General features: G+C 34.8%; 1 protein-coding gene across 1 annotated transcript; it reads left to right on the top strand.

The window, feature by feature from the left end:
* Positions 1 to 5,466: 5,466 nt before the first annotated feature.
* LOC143448816 (E3 ubiquitin-protein ligase AMFR-like) lies at positions 5,467 to 12,813 on the top strand. The gene is made up of 14 exons (XM_076948706.1): positions 5,467 to 5,759; positions 5,927 to 6,088; positions 6,291 to 6,433; positions 7,009 to 7,206; positions 7,645 to 7,820; positions 7,987 to 8,170; positions 9,046 to 9,166; positions 9,547 to 9,670; positions 9,871 to 9,947; positions 10,126 to 10,302; positions 10,476 to 10,567; positions 10,731 to 10,920; positions 11,299 to 11,397; positions 11,485 to 12,813. Exons 1-14 carry the CDS (start codon positions 5,546 to 5,548, stop codon positions 11,952 to 11,954), a joined length of 2,427 nt encoding a protein of 808 aa, XP_076804821.1. The 5' UTR covers positions 5,467 to 5,545; the 3' UTR covers positions 11,955 to 12,813.
* The last annotated feature ends 158 nt before the right edge of the window (positions 12,814 to 12,971 follow it).

Raw genomic sequence — 12,971 nt, 5'->3', positions numbered from 1 at the left:
AATTAATGTTTTTGGTGAATAATCTTTAAACACTAGCAGTTGGTGCCTTGGAATTGCAACCTTGCATATATGCATGACCAGTTATACGAAAATCTGCATTTTATATCTTATAAGAATCTTTAAAATAGTGATTACTGTTAAAACCAACTTTACTCCTAAAGCACAAAAAACAAGTTTCCAATTTTTGGATACATGAAAATACATGAACCATGCTACACAAAAATGCAAAAATTATGTTTCCAATGCGATTGCTATTTTTGTAATTGCATCGTAAACTTGAACTTTGACATTAATGAAAAAATTTAATTTACTCCATGAAGGAGGGGTGATATAGGTTTTTTATGTGCTTAAATGAATTCCTTGACCCCAAAAATGGTGAATTCGACATTTGTTTCATTATTCTACCTTCAGAAATAAAGATATTAAAGAAAATCATGAAGCGTGACCAGTACTCACTAACCAAACGCCATCGTGTGGCGAAAATTTCAAATTTGAATAACTCGAAAACGCCTTGAGATATTTTCAAAATTTTTTTTTAATCTTCGGCTTTTTCCAAGGTCTATAACATATATTGAAATTATCAAAATCCAAGAGTAGTGGTTACAAATTTTAAAAAAATTGGTTGATTATACATGGAATGACTCATCTGTAGTCCAGAAAATTTTCATTGGTTCTAATCGAAATTCGGCGTTCTTTATGGCGTTATATGAGTGAAGCTTTTTTGTCACGCTACAATAATTTTAAACATTTTTCACAGTGGTGCTTGTGACCTTTTCTCTGCTATGATACTTTCCTTACTTAAGTTACATACTTTCTGTGTTCTGCAAAGCGTTATACAGTCAGACAGCTGTAGAAATCGTACTCGCCTGCCCATTAATGATGTTCAAAGAGTTGTGACTGACTTACACCTTGAAAAAAACTACCCATGGTCGAATATATACACTAATATGCTGTGTATAGTCTTTGCATTTGTGGTCCCTATTTAAACTGCAGGATTGTAGGTAGAGTCTCGCATTGGTAGGTAGCCTACCATAAATGCATTTAGTCGTGGCATAAGACTACATATTATTTAAACAAATAGTAAAACAAACAAACCTCTTTGTGAAGATAACTTAAATTATTAGCTGACTATTTATTTTACAGACTTAAGTGTGTAGGAAGTTTACGTAAAATTTATAGATAATGTTTGCATTTTTTTGCATAGTTTTAGATAGGCAAATTTTGTTTGACATGTCAAACAACGTATAAAATAAACAACTAAAAGTAAATATGGTCAAACGTTCTAAATAGGCACACTTTTTTGGAAACTTTCCAATTATAAGTTTGCTTGTGCATCAACTTACAATAAGTCACACTTGGGGGTAAGATGGTACCTACCCGCACTTAGTAATAATAAAAGTTTTAAATAATAGCAACTACTTTTCGTGTAATTAAAAATTTGCACTGCGATTTTTATTGCGGACCAGAAACATCAAATTAGCCGCACTGGTCCCCAAAACATACGCGGTGAGTATAGATGTTAAAAAAAATGATTCGCTCAATTTGTTTCACGAGGCACGTGTAATATCAAAGTCAATTATCTGCCTCTTTGAATTTTTTGGCGTGTGTCCTTTTTTCAACTTATTCTGTATCAGATGACCTTATTCATAAACCCTTATCGAATTGCGTTGCTTAACCTAATAGAATCGAAGAGTACACCAATAGGCTAAAACGATGTAACACCTGAGACGTAACACCTGAGAAAAATTAAAAGACAAGATACTTGGCACACTAAACAAAACATGTGGGGCACAACACCTGATAAAAAAGATAAAAAAAGCATTAACAAATAATAAATAGCACTAAGATTGTTGTAAAAAGGTTGCAAAGCAAACAAACAACAACACACGAGCTATTCACATCAAAAGCTTCGTTGCCATCTCGTCTATTTATAGACTTGACATCATTAAATATTCGCTTAACTGCAGCAAATACGCCACTTGCTCTATTTTCCCAGTTCTATCCACGATGGACCTCTGATATGTTGTAGACAGGAAATAAATAAATATCTACCAAATTCAAACGCACGTTATTGCTTCTGACTCTGCGGAAGATTTAAAAATGTTTTACTGGTGATCGAAGACTAAGACCCATTATTAGTAAATGACATAAAAAGTTTTTTGAATTTACCAGCGTAGAACGTGCCACAACAAAGTTCAGACAGCCAATACGAAACATGTTATTGGCCTAAAATCAATTGCCTGACAAAATACGTTCAGATGAGGTCAGACCACATACAATGAGCTTATCTTTAGCATATGGTTAGATGAAAGATAGGTCAACAAAAGTACATAAAAGACGATAGTTTATTTTTTGTTTGTTTCTTATAATGGCTTGTGCGCATTTTTTCGGGACAAATCTGTGTACCACCGATTTAGGACGTTTGACCATATTAACTAAATTAACTAAATTACTAGATTCACATGCACCGCAGGTAACACACAAACTCATACACATTTTACGTTGCAGGCTTCGCCAACCACGGATCCTCACGCCATATCGAACAACTCCAGTGCGTAAATAAGAACTAGACAACTTATTTTTGTTTTTTGAATAAATGAATCCATGTGCTACTCACTTGAGCCAAATCATAATGGATTGACAATCTCCATTGCTAAGTATAGGTCGCCCCAAAAATCGGCGGCTGTAACTCGAAAAGGGTCTAGTAGGCTAGGCCTAACCTTTCGAAGAATATTAGGTTTGTGGTATACCAATAGGCAATAACAGAAAACCATTATCGTTGCATATAAGTTGAAATTTGCCTCAAATATCAACTGTAGGCCTACAGCCAGACTGCGGGAGTTTGGCATAGGCGCACTCAATATTTCTTGTACAGTTCTATGAGCTACAGTTGCACACTTTTAGTGCGTTATTTTTAGGGATTATTTGGATTCGTGCAAATCCGAATATCATAAAGGTTGACACGAACAAATCTCGAATCTATTTGTATCAGCACCAAATGATGAAGTTTTACCAAAAATTTGCCAAATCTTGCTTGTAATGTGACTTAATTGCTAAAAATTATTGATGAAAGGGTGATTTGACAAACACAATCCTCAAGTAATTGACCTTCATCAAAAAATGTTGACCCTAGCTTTGCCAGCAAAATAGCTCATCATTTCTTACCGAAGTTGATAAATTTGTAAGTAATGTTGTATTTGGGTTTGCCTTTGTTGGTATTTGTGTTCGCCCGAATCTTCCGTACAAGCGATATTCAATAAATCTATTTTGTTCTGGGTTCGTATCGACCCATGCTTAGTGATTTTGCACTAAATGACTTAGACAAAACTTCTACGCACTCAATTTCTAATTAATTCGGAGATTGGACTGGTCAAATTGTGTATTTATTATGTAATAGCCAGATTGGAAAGTTTTCTGTTTTTGAGTTAGAAATCCCCCGCTCAATCAAGATGAAACAATAGCCATTAGACACGCATTTAATCCCACATTGCGCACTTAGCAAACTTTACGATCTGGTGTAGTAGACCCTTTACAAGTTATTGTCTGGGTGGGAAGATTTTTTCGATTGCCTATACTTAACAATGGAAATTTTTGAATCACTTTGATTTTTCTTTTTTAAATTACAAGCGTTTTGGGCATTTGATTAAAAGATTTTGCTCAGGTGAGTAGCATATGGATTCCTCACGGTTTACACAATTAAGGAATTTTGAAAAAGTGTAGCATAGCTCGTATTTTACAACAGTTTTGAGTCATACACACTGGACTTATGAGCGCACTATGTACATTGTACACCAGGGGTGTCCAACCGTGGCCCACGGGCCACATTTGGCTCGCGAGAAGGTTCCGAATGACCCGCTTACATTCCGAGAAATTGACTTTTATTGTTTGTTTACTAATTTCTGATAGCCATTTGGAAAACTCGTTTCACATTACTACATCGTCCATCTCACCGAATATTGCCAAACTTGTTAGAGAAAAACGGTGCCAAACTTCACATTAAAATGTCGACGTGTAGTAGAAACTTTGTGGACTTTACTATATCTTGGTATGTTTATTGTTCTTATAATTCTAAAAGAGGATAATACGTGTTTCTGAGATTAGAATGTTGGTGTGAGGGTTTTAATTAGAAATTAGCAGTAAACACTCAAGTGGCCCGCGCAATCATTCGTAAATCGACTTTGGCCAAAAAGGTTGGACACCCCTGATGTACACCATGCTGTCAGATGCAGGTTTTAAGCCTTTATCAAGCAAATTAGCTATTTGAACCAAAACTTTGAAAACTGAACAATTTCTATGTATGAAACAAACAAATGATTGAGTATATATTGATTCTTTTGTCTACTGGCCCGTAGTGTCACTCATCTACCGGATTTTGAGTCATTTTGCAGGGGTTGAGAAGTATGCATACCTATTGCTATGATGGTTTGTACCACGGGTCGGCAACCTTTAGCATTGAAAGAGCCATTTGATGTCGTTTCCACCAAACTAAAGCCTACTCACAGCACCTAATTGACTACTTAAAACAAAAAACCTAACGCTAGATATATAATTCGAACTAATGCTTTACAGTTACCCGTAAAAACTTCAGTAGTTACCCTCACAAAGTTCTCACTACAACGATGACAATTCGCATAGTCATCAAACAAAGACCAATATCCAAGACATGCGACCTCGAACATAACCAAACTTGGGATCACGTGAGTGGCAAGCAGTCATGCGTATTATGCCCGCGAAAATCACTGTGTAGTATTTACATAAGATTTTTCCACATCCGAATAAAACATTCTGAATAATAATCACACAAACGCATTAAGTTATTACATTGTGACACTAATAAACACCAATATTTATTCACATTTAAGTTTTTCTAAATGAGCTCGTTGGCTCTGAGTCGCAGGAGCCAGAGCACAGAGATAAAAGAGCTGCGGGTTGCCGACCTATGGTTTATACAGTTGGACTGAACATGTATAGCTTGTCCCTTATGCGAGGTCTGCTGTATATGGCTTTAGGTCTGTGTCTGTATAACTATTCAGGTGTTGGGGCATAGACTTGCTGCTGATATGCATAGTTATGCTTGCTCCTGTTTAGTGGTCCTGATGGACCGTTCCAAAATATAAATAAAAATACAAATATAAATTGTGTATCTAATGGAACCCTATGTCCTTCCCATTCCTCCATTCAGGTCTTCATGGGTGTGCTGTTTACTTGACCCAATGTGGGTGCACGTATCTCGCTCTCGCCTATCTTTAAAAACAAGATGCTGTAAGATATTTGCCATTTGCAAAACAGTCGAAGGCTGAATTGATGCATATTTGCTGTTTGCTAAGAACGGTAGTGTACATTTAGCATATCAAGCATCAGTGTTTAGCAAACATAGTTGTAATCATTATTTACCTGTTTAAACATCTTTAAGTAATTTATGTTTAGGTTCTGTTTTGTTTCTTGGCAGTCTGTGTTATAACTCAATAATTTTTCTTTGTGCAGTGTTAAAAGTTTAAGTTTGAAATTTGTTTTATATCTGTCAAATTTTCAAAGCGTGGAAGAAATGCCAACCATTGTTTTCCGAAGATTTCCACTGCCAAGCATATCATTATATGTCATACTAAGTATAGCCTTGTTGGTTTTGTCAGTTATTTGGGCCAATAACACACTCATTGAGGAACAGGACGTCATAGCTCTTAACAAGACATCTACATCTCTAATGCACAGTGAACCAGTCAAACCTAATGACAATGATAAGGAGTCTAAAGAGGATGAATGTAATGCATTTAAGTTTGTTTTTTATCTATACCTATGCCTAAAGAACCATGGCAAATGATAATATAACTAACTCTTAGTACACTTTAAAAACTTTTATGGTACCTGTGAGGGTGTGACATGTACTAATAGAAGTCAGCATATTTTTTGTTTTATTCAATTCTTGTAGTGTCAGAAGTATGGAACTATCCCAGTGCTAAATCTGGCAAAAATAGTGAATCTTCAATAACGTTTTCTGTCAAAAAGAGCACCCTTAAATCACCAGATGAACCTTTTATTGGAACTGAAATTGCAAAATCGATAAATGCTGGCAACTACTCCTTTTCCTATGGTATTTTTTTTTCAGAAAAAAATCCCAAATAATCTTAAATTGTTTTAATTTGATTAAATTAATTTTGATAAATCAATAAATATTAAATTAATAATAATTAATTAATCCCAATCAATCTTAATTTTTTTAGTTTGATTATATTAATTTGGAATGATGTTATTAGAAAATTTAAATTAAAAAAATTTATTTCCTATTTGTATAGGGGTCTTCAAATTAATGATGGAAGAACCATTGTGTCTTATACTTGTAGTAAATGCGACATACTGTGTTCTTGCTCTTGTGATGCGAGTGATCCAGACACTTGTGTTTGGAAAACTGAGGCCTATTGAAAGACAGCATTTGAAGGTGTTATTCAGTTTAATGACTAAAACTAGACCTGCAGTCGTACAATTAATATATATACTTATGATAAGGTTGTGCCAAATTGAAAAAAGATTTGGATTTGTGAGAATACAAATTACAGATATTTTATATATAGATTTTGATATTTGTCAAATGCAAATCTGCCGACTTTGCTTATTTTTGACTTGGTAACTGATGAACAAACAAGTTTTCCTTAAACTTGTGACCTTGTTGATGAGCAAAAGAAGTAATACAAAAACTAGATTTCTCGAAACCACTGTTTTTATGGTCGATAAATAGTACAGCCGAAAACTTGAACATTTTGCTCTTGGTTTTTTACTTTATGCAAAATGCATTATAAAGGATTTGACTCGAATCTCCTTGCAAGATTCGCGGAACTTGTGAGAATAACAAGAATGGTTGATATTTGTGCATAGTGTTCGGATTAGAGTTTCATTTGGCTTGTTTCTTAGATATCACTTCATAACCATGCTTCATCATTAGTCATTGCATATGAGTACAACTTTGATCGCATTCATAAACCATACAATTTTATCAAATTTCTCTTTTTTTTTCAGGACAAATTTTGGAATTTTGTCTTCTATAAGTTCATTTTCATATTTGGTGTTATGAATGTCCAATCTTTGAATGAGGTTTTGGTATGGGTCTCCTGGTTTACTGTGATTGCATTTTTATTGTTTCTCACCAAACTATCAAAGGATCGTTTTGAATTTCTTTCCTTTTCTCCAAATACACCAATGAGTTTTCACTGGAAAGTAAGTTGATTCAAAATATGCATCATTACCTATTGTTTGATAACTTTTACATGGTATACAGCACAAGACTGAATTTATAAGCATTCTTATATTTTAATCCCCATGGCAGAGTGTCATAAATACTCTAGGTAGATAATAATCATTATTTTTGTGAAAGAGTATTTATTTGAAGTAATTGCAGTGGGAGATATTTGCCTTTTTATTTATTAATATGTGGTCCCAAATTTTGCTGTATAATACTCTCCGTTTACTCTTGACCAGTATTCAGATATTATGACCAATTTTTTAAATTTTTCCATCAAATCTCATTAAATCACTAAATTCCGAATGTTTTTGGTGCATTCTTTTGTTTTTAATTTCTATGGATACTATTGCATTGAATTTATTGTCCCTGTTTGAAATGCACTTGTACATGTTTTGGAATTTCATTCATTTTAGGTTGTTGTCCTTCTGATGTTTATGTTATGTTCATGCATCCTTCTGGCAATTTCCTGTGTCACAAGTACATTTCCCTTCTCTGCTGCTTCTTCAATTAATCAAGACATTCACTCAATCACTTTTATGTTAGCAGAGTGTGTGATCCTGTCAATAAAGACTACACATGTTATACTGCGGTAAGAAACCTTGCTTAATTCAAACTATGTTTTATTGTTTTTACTCTTTGTACAATGAGATTGACTAATGCATTTTATAAATCCACACTTGTTAAACGTTTTCGTGTGGTTCCATTAAGTCAAGGTGCAGTAGTGTTGTTGTTGTTACTGCTTTATTTTGTCACAGTTATTCTATCCACTTATATGACGTGCAGCATGCAGAATTATGGGAGCGAAAGGCAACGTATGTATACCACACTGACCTCATAATGGAACTGCTTTCTCTGTTTGTGAATTTTCTGCATCACTTACATATGTTATTTTCTGGAAATATTTGGTTGTCAATGGCTAGTTTGGTTATTTGCATGCAGGTACTTATATTATTGTTAAGAATGAAGTTGTATAGCACCATAAACAAAGCAAACTTGTTTGTGTATTATCTAGTGTAGGATGCACCAACAATAACATTGGCCACTGATTATTATTGAAAGTGAGGAGGGATTTCTAAACATAAATTGATTTTAAAAGGCTTAAATTAAAGAATAGCTGTCAGTATGTGCTCATTTACACATCAGAAGTAATATTTTCAAAAAGTTGTTGTGGTTAAGCAGATACTACCATAATTGTGTTGCAAAACAGGTAAATTTGACACTATGTACCGTATAACATGTATTTGATTCCAATTATGATGTCACAATGTACATAATGCTGGTGCTTAGATTAAATATGTAACTGAACCATAACCACTACATAATTGATCCAAAATTCTTTCTCTTATATTCTTACAACTACGTATTTCTTAATTTAAGCTCAATTAGTTGTTGAATTACCTTCATATTTTAAGCCTTAATTACATGGTAGAAAAGTGCTTTATTAAATTTATTTGAATAATATGAGGTGTCATATATAGGTGTATATCTGTTGAGAGTATTCATACGGCACCATGCATGCATGCAGCAAACTTAAAGAATTATTTAACAATAATTAATTATGGATTTTTTGCGAAAATTGCAATGCGAATTTAGATACAATCACCGTTTATCAATGGCTTATTAATTGTTGTAACCTTAGTCTAGACGTTTTTCGTTGATACATCAAAAATGTTTCTCAACCATAATTTTACAGTAAAAAATTCTTTTATAAAAGTTATTGATACAACTACCACCAATACTTTGATGATTGTAATGAATCATGAGCAGCATATACTTGCAAATCAACAAAACAAATGCAACTTTACTTTGTTCAGCTGCGATATATATTCTCCGAAATTCGGAAAAGGCTTTTGAAACACAAGAATTATCGAAGAGTTGTTGCAAATATGGAAGCACAGTTTCCTGCTGCTACGCAAGAAGAAATAAATACTCATGGTATTGATTCAGAAAGGGCCAAGAACCTCGCAATGATTTTATTGATTCAAGTTAAAATTACAACTCGAAATGTTTGCAAATAAAACAGTTGCTCGTTTCTTGGCTTTAGTGTTTGTTCCTTAAATAACTTACAGTTTCTAACACTTGGTATTAATTTGTTTGGTGGTGTATTGCCATTGTGTTAAAATAGTTCTGTAATCTGGTACTTTTGTTTGTTCTCCAATTTAGTGTATATGATACTGGCTTGCTTTTTTATCTTTTGCTCATAAAAGCATAATCTGATAAGACTGTGATAAGATAAGAAGAAATACATTCCTCACCATTTGTGATAAATTATTTGGAAAAAAATACAATCTGAAAATTTATTGATAATCCTGCAGCCGATCGCTGTGCAATCTGTTGGGACCAAATGGAAAGTGCAAGGAAACTTCCATGTGGCCATTTTTTCCATGCTGCGTGTCTTCGTTCTTGGCTGGAACAAGACACAACTTGTCCCACTTGCAGGTAAATAATTCATAAGTAAGCTTATTACTAGGAACTATGTTAATGAGATGTTGGTAACCAAATTGTTCACTTCTATTTGCTGTAAAAAAATATTGTACTTGTTTGCTTTTGTATATAAAGTAGCCGGGTAAGTTGTTTTTATGTTTGTTTGTATTACTAACATAAAATTAGTGTCACAGATATTTGAATTTTACTTTCAGAAAACAGCTGGATATACAAAACAATGTTCGGGCTAACAGAGTCAACAATATTATTCCCAATGACGACAATGATAATGGTAAATGAAGCAATGCGGCATTTTAAACACTTAATAGTAGTACTATGTGAGCTGTGTGTGATTCCCTACAGTGTAGGGAATATGGAATGTATGGAATATGTAGGGCCTACACCATATTACTTTTCACACATAATCTGTAAATATGTAGTAACAGTAACATATTTGTCATTGTTTTTAGCTGCCAATGTCCCTGGAGGAAGGGTGCCTCCGCCTCAATTAGCTGCTGGCTTGAACCCTCTTCTACGCATTGGGCGTCATCGCAACTTCTGGCATTTTGATGGGTCAAGGTTTGCGAGTTGGTTACCCAGCTTTTCGGTCGAAGTAATGCACTCTGCCCATGGAGCACAGGCAATGGGTGTGTAATGAGCTGTACAAGTACAACTGAGCAACTGACCATTACAACTTAACTAAAAAATATTGCAAAGTTGCTCTTTGTAATTACTGTGGTGAGGATTCTTGTCGGAGAGCTTGAAAAAAATCAAGATTAAATCATTATGTACCAAAATGCATGACTGTTAAATTTTATAGTTACAACAACCAGACAAAACTCTCTCAATGAGGAAATGTCCAATTCCCAGCTGGATACTATGGTTCGGGAAGTGCAAGAAATATTTCCCCAGGTTGATACTACAACAGTATGTTATGACATATCGGCATCGATGATAATGCTAAAGTTTCACACATTGAAAATAAAATTAACATCTATTTATATAGACAGTACGATAGTCATGGCTTATTCTTGTATTTAGTGTTAACAAAAATACTTTGCCTGACTTACACCAGATACCAGCACGAGCTATAGCAAACGATTTACGGATCACTGGCTCTGTGGAAGTTACTTCGGAAAACATTTTAGAAGGAAACATTGCTCTTCCAGATCCATTAGTTCAGACTCGACAGGCATCTCTGCAACCAACTAACAGTCAGTCAGACTATCAAAGGCCAATGCCATCCAACCCGGATCAAAATCCTGGTCAGTAAATCCTGTTGTAGATCAAGTAGCATGACATCGTTTATTTGAGGTAGCCCAACCCATAGTCAAGCGCCTAAGAGCATAGACACGAATGACACGATTTGCTGACCAACCTGGCTATATCTCTTTTATTTGATAAAAAGGGTGGACGTTTTTGATAGTGTTATGAAGTGGGTTTAGGTATGATAAAGATTTTCATTGACAGAAATTATATTATTAATAGAATTATTGAAAATGTGATAGATAAATTCATGAGCAATGAATTCTTGATATGGTTAGTGATGTCAAGGAAAAAATTCTTGTACCATTTTCAAGTATATTTTACTAATTTTATTATATTACTTTTAATTTACACTTCATTACAATGTGTTGAAATAGATTCTTTGTTGCGACGACGAAATGTATCAACTTTTTCCACATCTGACCATTTGATTCCTAGACTGCCATCTAGTGTTCTTGCACATCCTCTGACACCTAGTGAGTTGCTCATTTTTACTTCCATGAGGTTGTTATTCGTGACTGCTCAAAACTTGTGATAAGAATCTAAATTTCTTACCTTGACAGGCATATCAGCTCCTGGTGATGTTGGCACTTCGAGCAGCATTTCTCCTGTAACAGCTCCTATAACACCAGGTGGAGCAATTGGTGGACATTTTTCAAAAGCACCTCATGAACGAGAGATTGTTCTGAGTAGCAGGAGAGAAATGCTTGTGCGTCAGGCAAGGCTTAAGTACTTGAACAATCAAAAGCAGCTACCAATGTCGGATGAGGAGGACACATCAAAAGTGGCACCAAGCTCCTCAACTGAACACACGTTTCAAATAGGTAGTTTAAACACTAATTTGCTGGGGCAAGCAAATGCTGATGCGGGAACGTCTTTTCAAAATCCTCCTTTTCAAGATAACCTGATGCAATTGGCAACAACATCAGGCTCTTCAAGTAGTGCGCGTGGAATTCTTCCAAGAAGATCAATACGTGAGGTGTCTCAAGGAAACCTTACAGATGGTGATACCTCAGACGAATCACTTGATTAAAAATTTTCAATTAGTACAGGTTTTGCGGAAGAATTGATTGTTCGTTGCATTATTTTTTAATTTTCTGAGTACTATGTAAGTATGTATGGTGATGAGTGATGACGGTATAATATGCACAAAATTATTTTTATCCCTATCCCTATGCCTGCCGTTTGTTTTGAACGTTTAAGTTGGGTTACTGCCTGTCCTGTATCTATGTTCTGGCAGGTATTTTATAATTTCAGGTTTACAAATATTGGGCTGTTTTTCATCTGTGTTTTAAATTTATTTTAGTTTCGTAAATTAATCTAAACGATATTTGTATTACGTGTTGCCAGCTAATCACTTTGCATTGCAGACTTTACGTAGTGGTAGTTATTGTGCATGCGAAAAAGTAACAATTTCCTTCATTTGACGAAAGTTCGTTTCTGTTCTACAAGTTTTGTTCAGCTCTTGACGGCATGCTTAGTCATGCCGTCTTCCTGACGTGGCTTTATTATCGTATATGTTTGACTGTACAGTGTATATAAGACATGCTTTTTGCTATTTCAAACGGCTGTCGTCATTATACCGCGTGTCTTGAAGCTATATCCTTCGGACATCGTGACGTGATAATCAATTATTTTTATGTTCTTAAACGAGACGTGCGTTGGGAAACTTTGTTGTTGGTTCCTCGTCCTTGAGGCACATTTGCGGTTTAACTTAGTTTGTTTCAAAGCCCGCGTATGTTATTCCATTTCTTTTCTGGAAACTAATCGTTAGCCACAAAATAAGTTACTTTCATCTTATTGGTACACCATATTGGGCTTTGCTGAACAGCCTTTCACAGCATTGGCGTGTTACATTGAAAAGACTTTAAATAAACATCATGCTGCGATAACCTCAGTATTCAACAATATTCTTTAGCGATTATAATTATTATTGTGCGTTGATACGTCAGCATAATATAATCCTCATACCAGGTGCATGATTTCTCAGCCTTGTTTGTCCCCAGTGACGTCATCAGCAAATAACCAACCTAGCGCAGTGACGTGTCGC

Source organism: Clavelina lepadiformis, chromosome 3 (genome assembly GCF_947623445.1).
Source record: "Clavelina lepadiformis chromosome 3, kaClaLepa1.1, whole genome shotgun sequence".
In the NCBI taxonomy this organism is placed as follows: domain Eukaryota; kingdom Metazoa; phylum Chordata; class Ascidiacea; order Aplousobranchia; family Clavelinidae; genus Clavelina; species Clavelina lepadiformis.
This window is presented reverse-complemented; position numbering and strand designations above follow the sequence as displayed.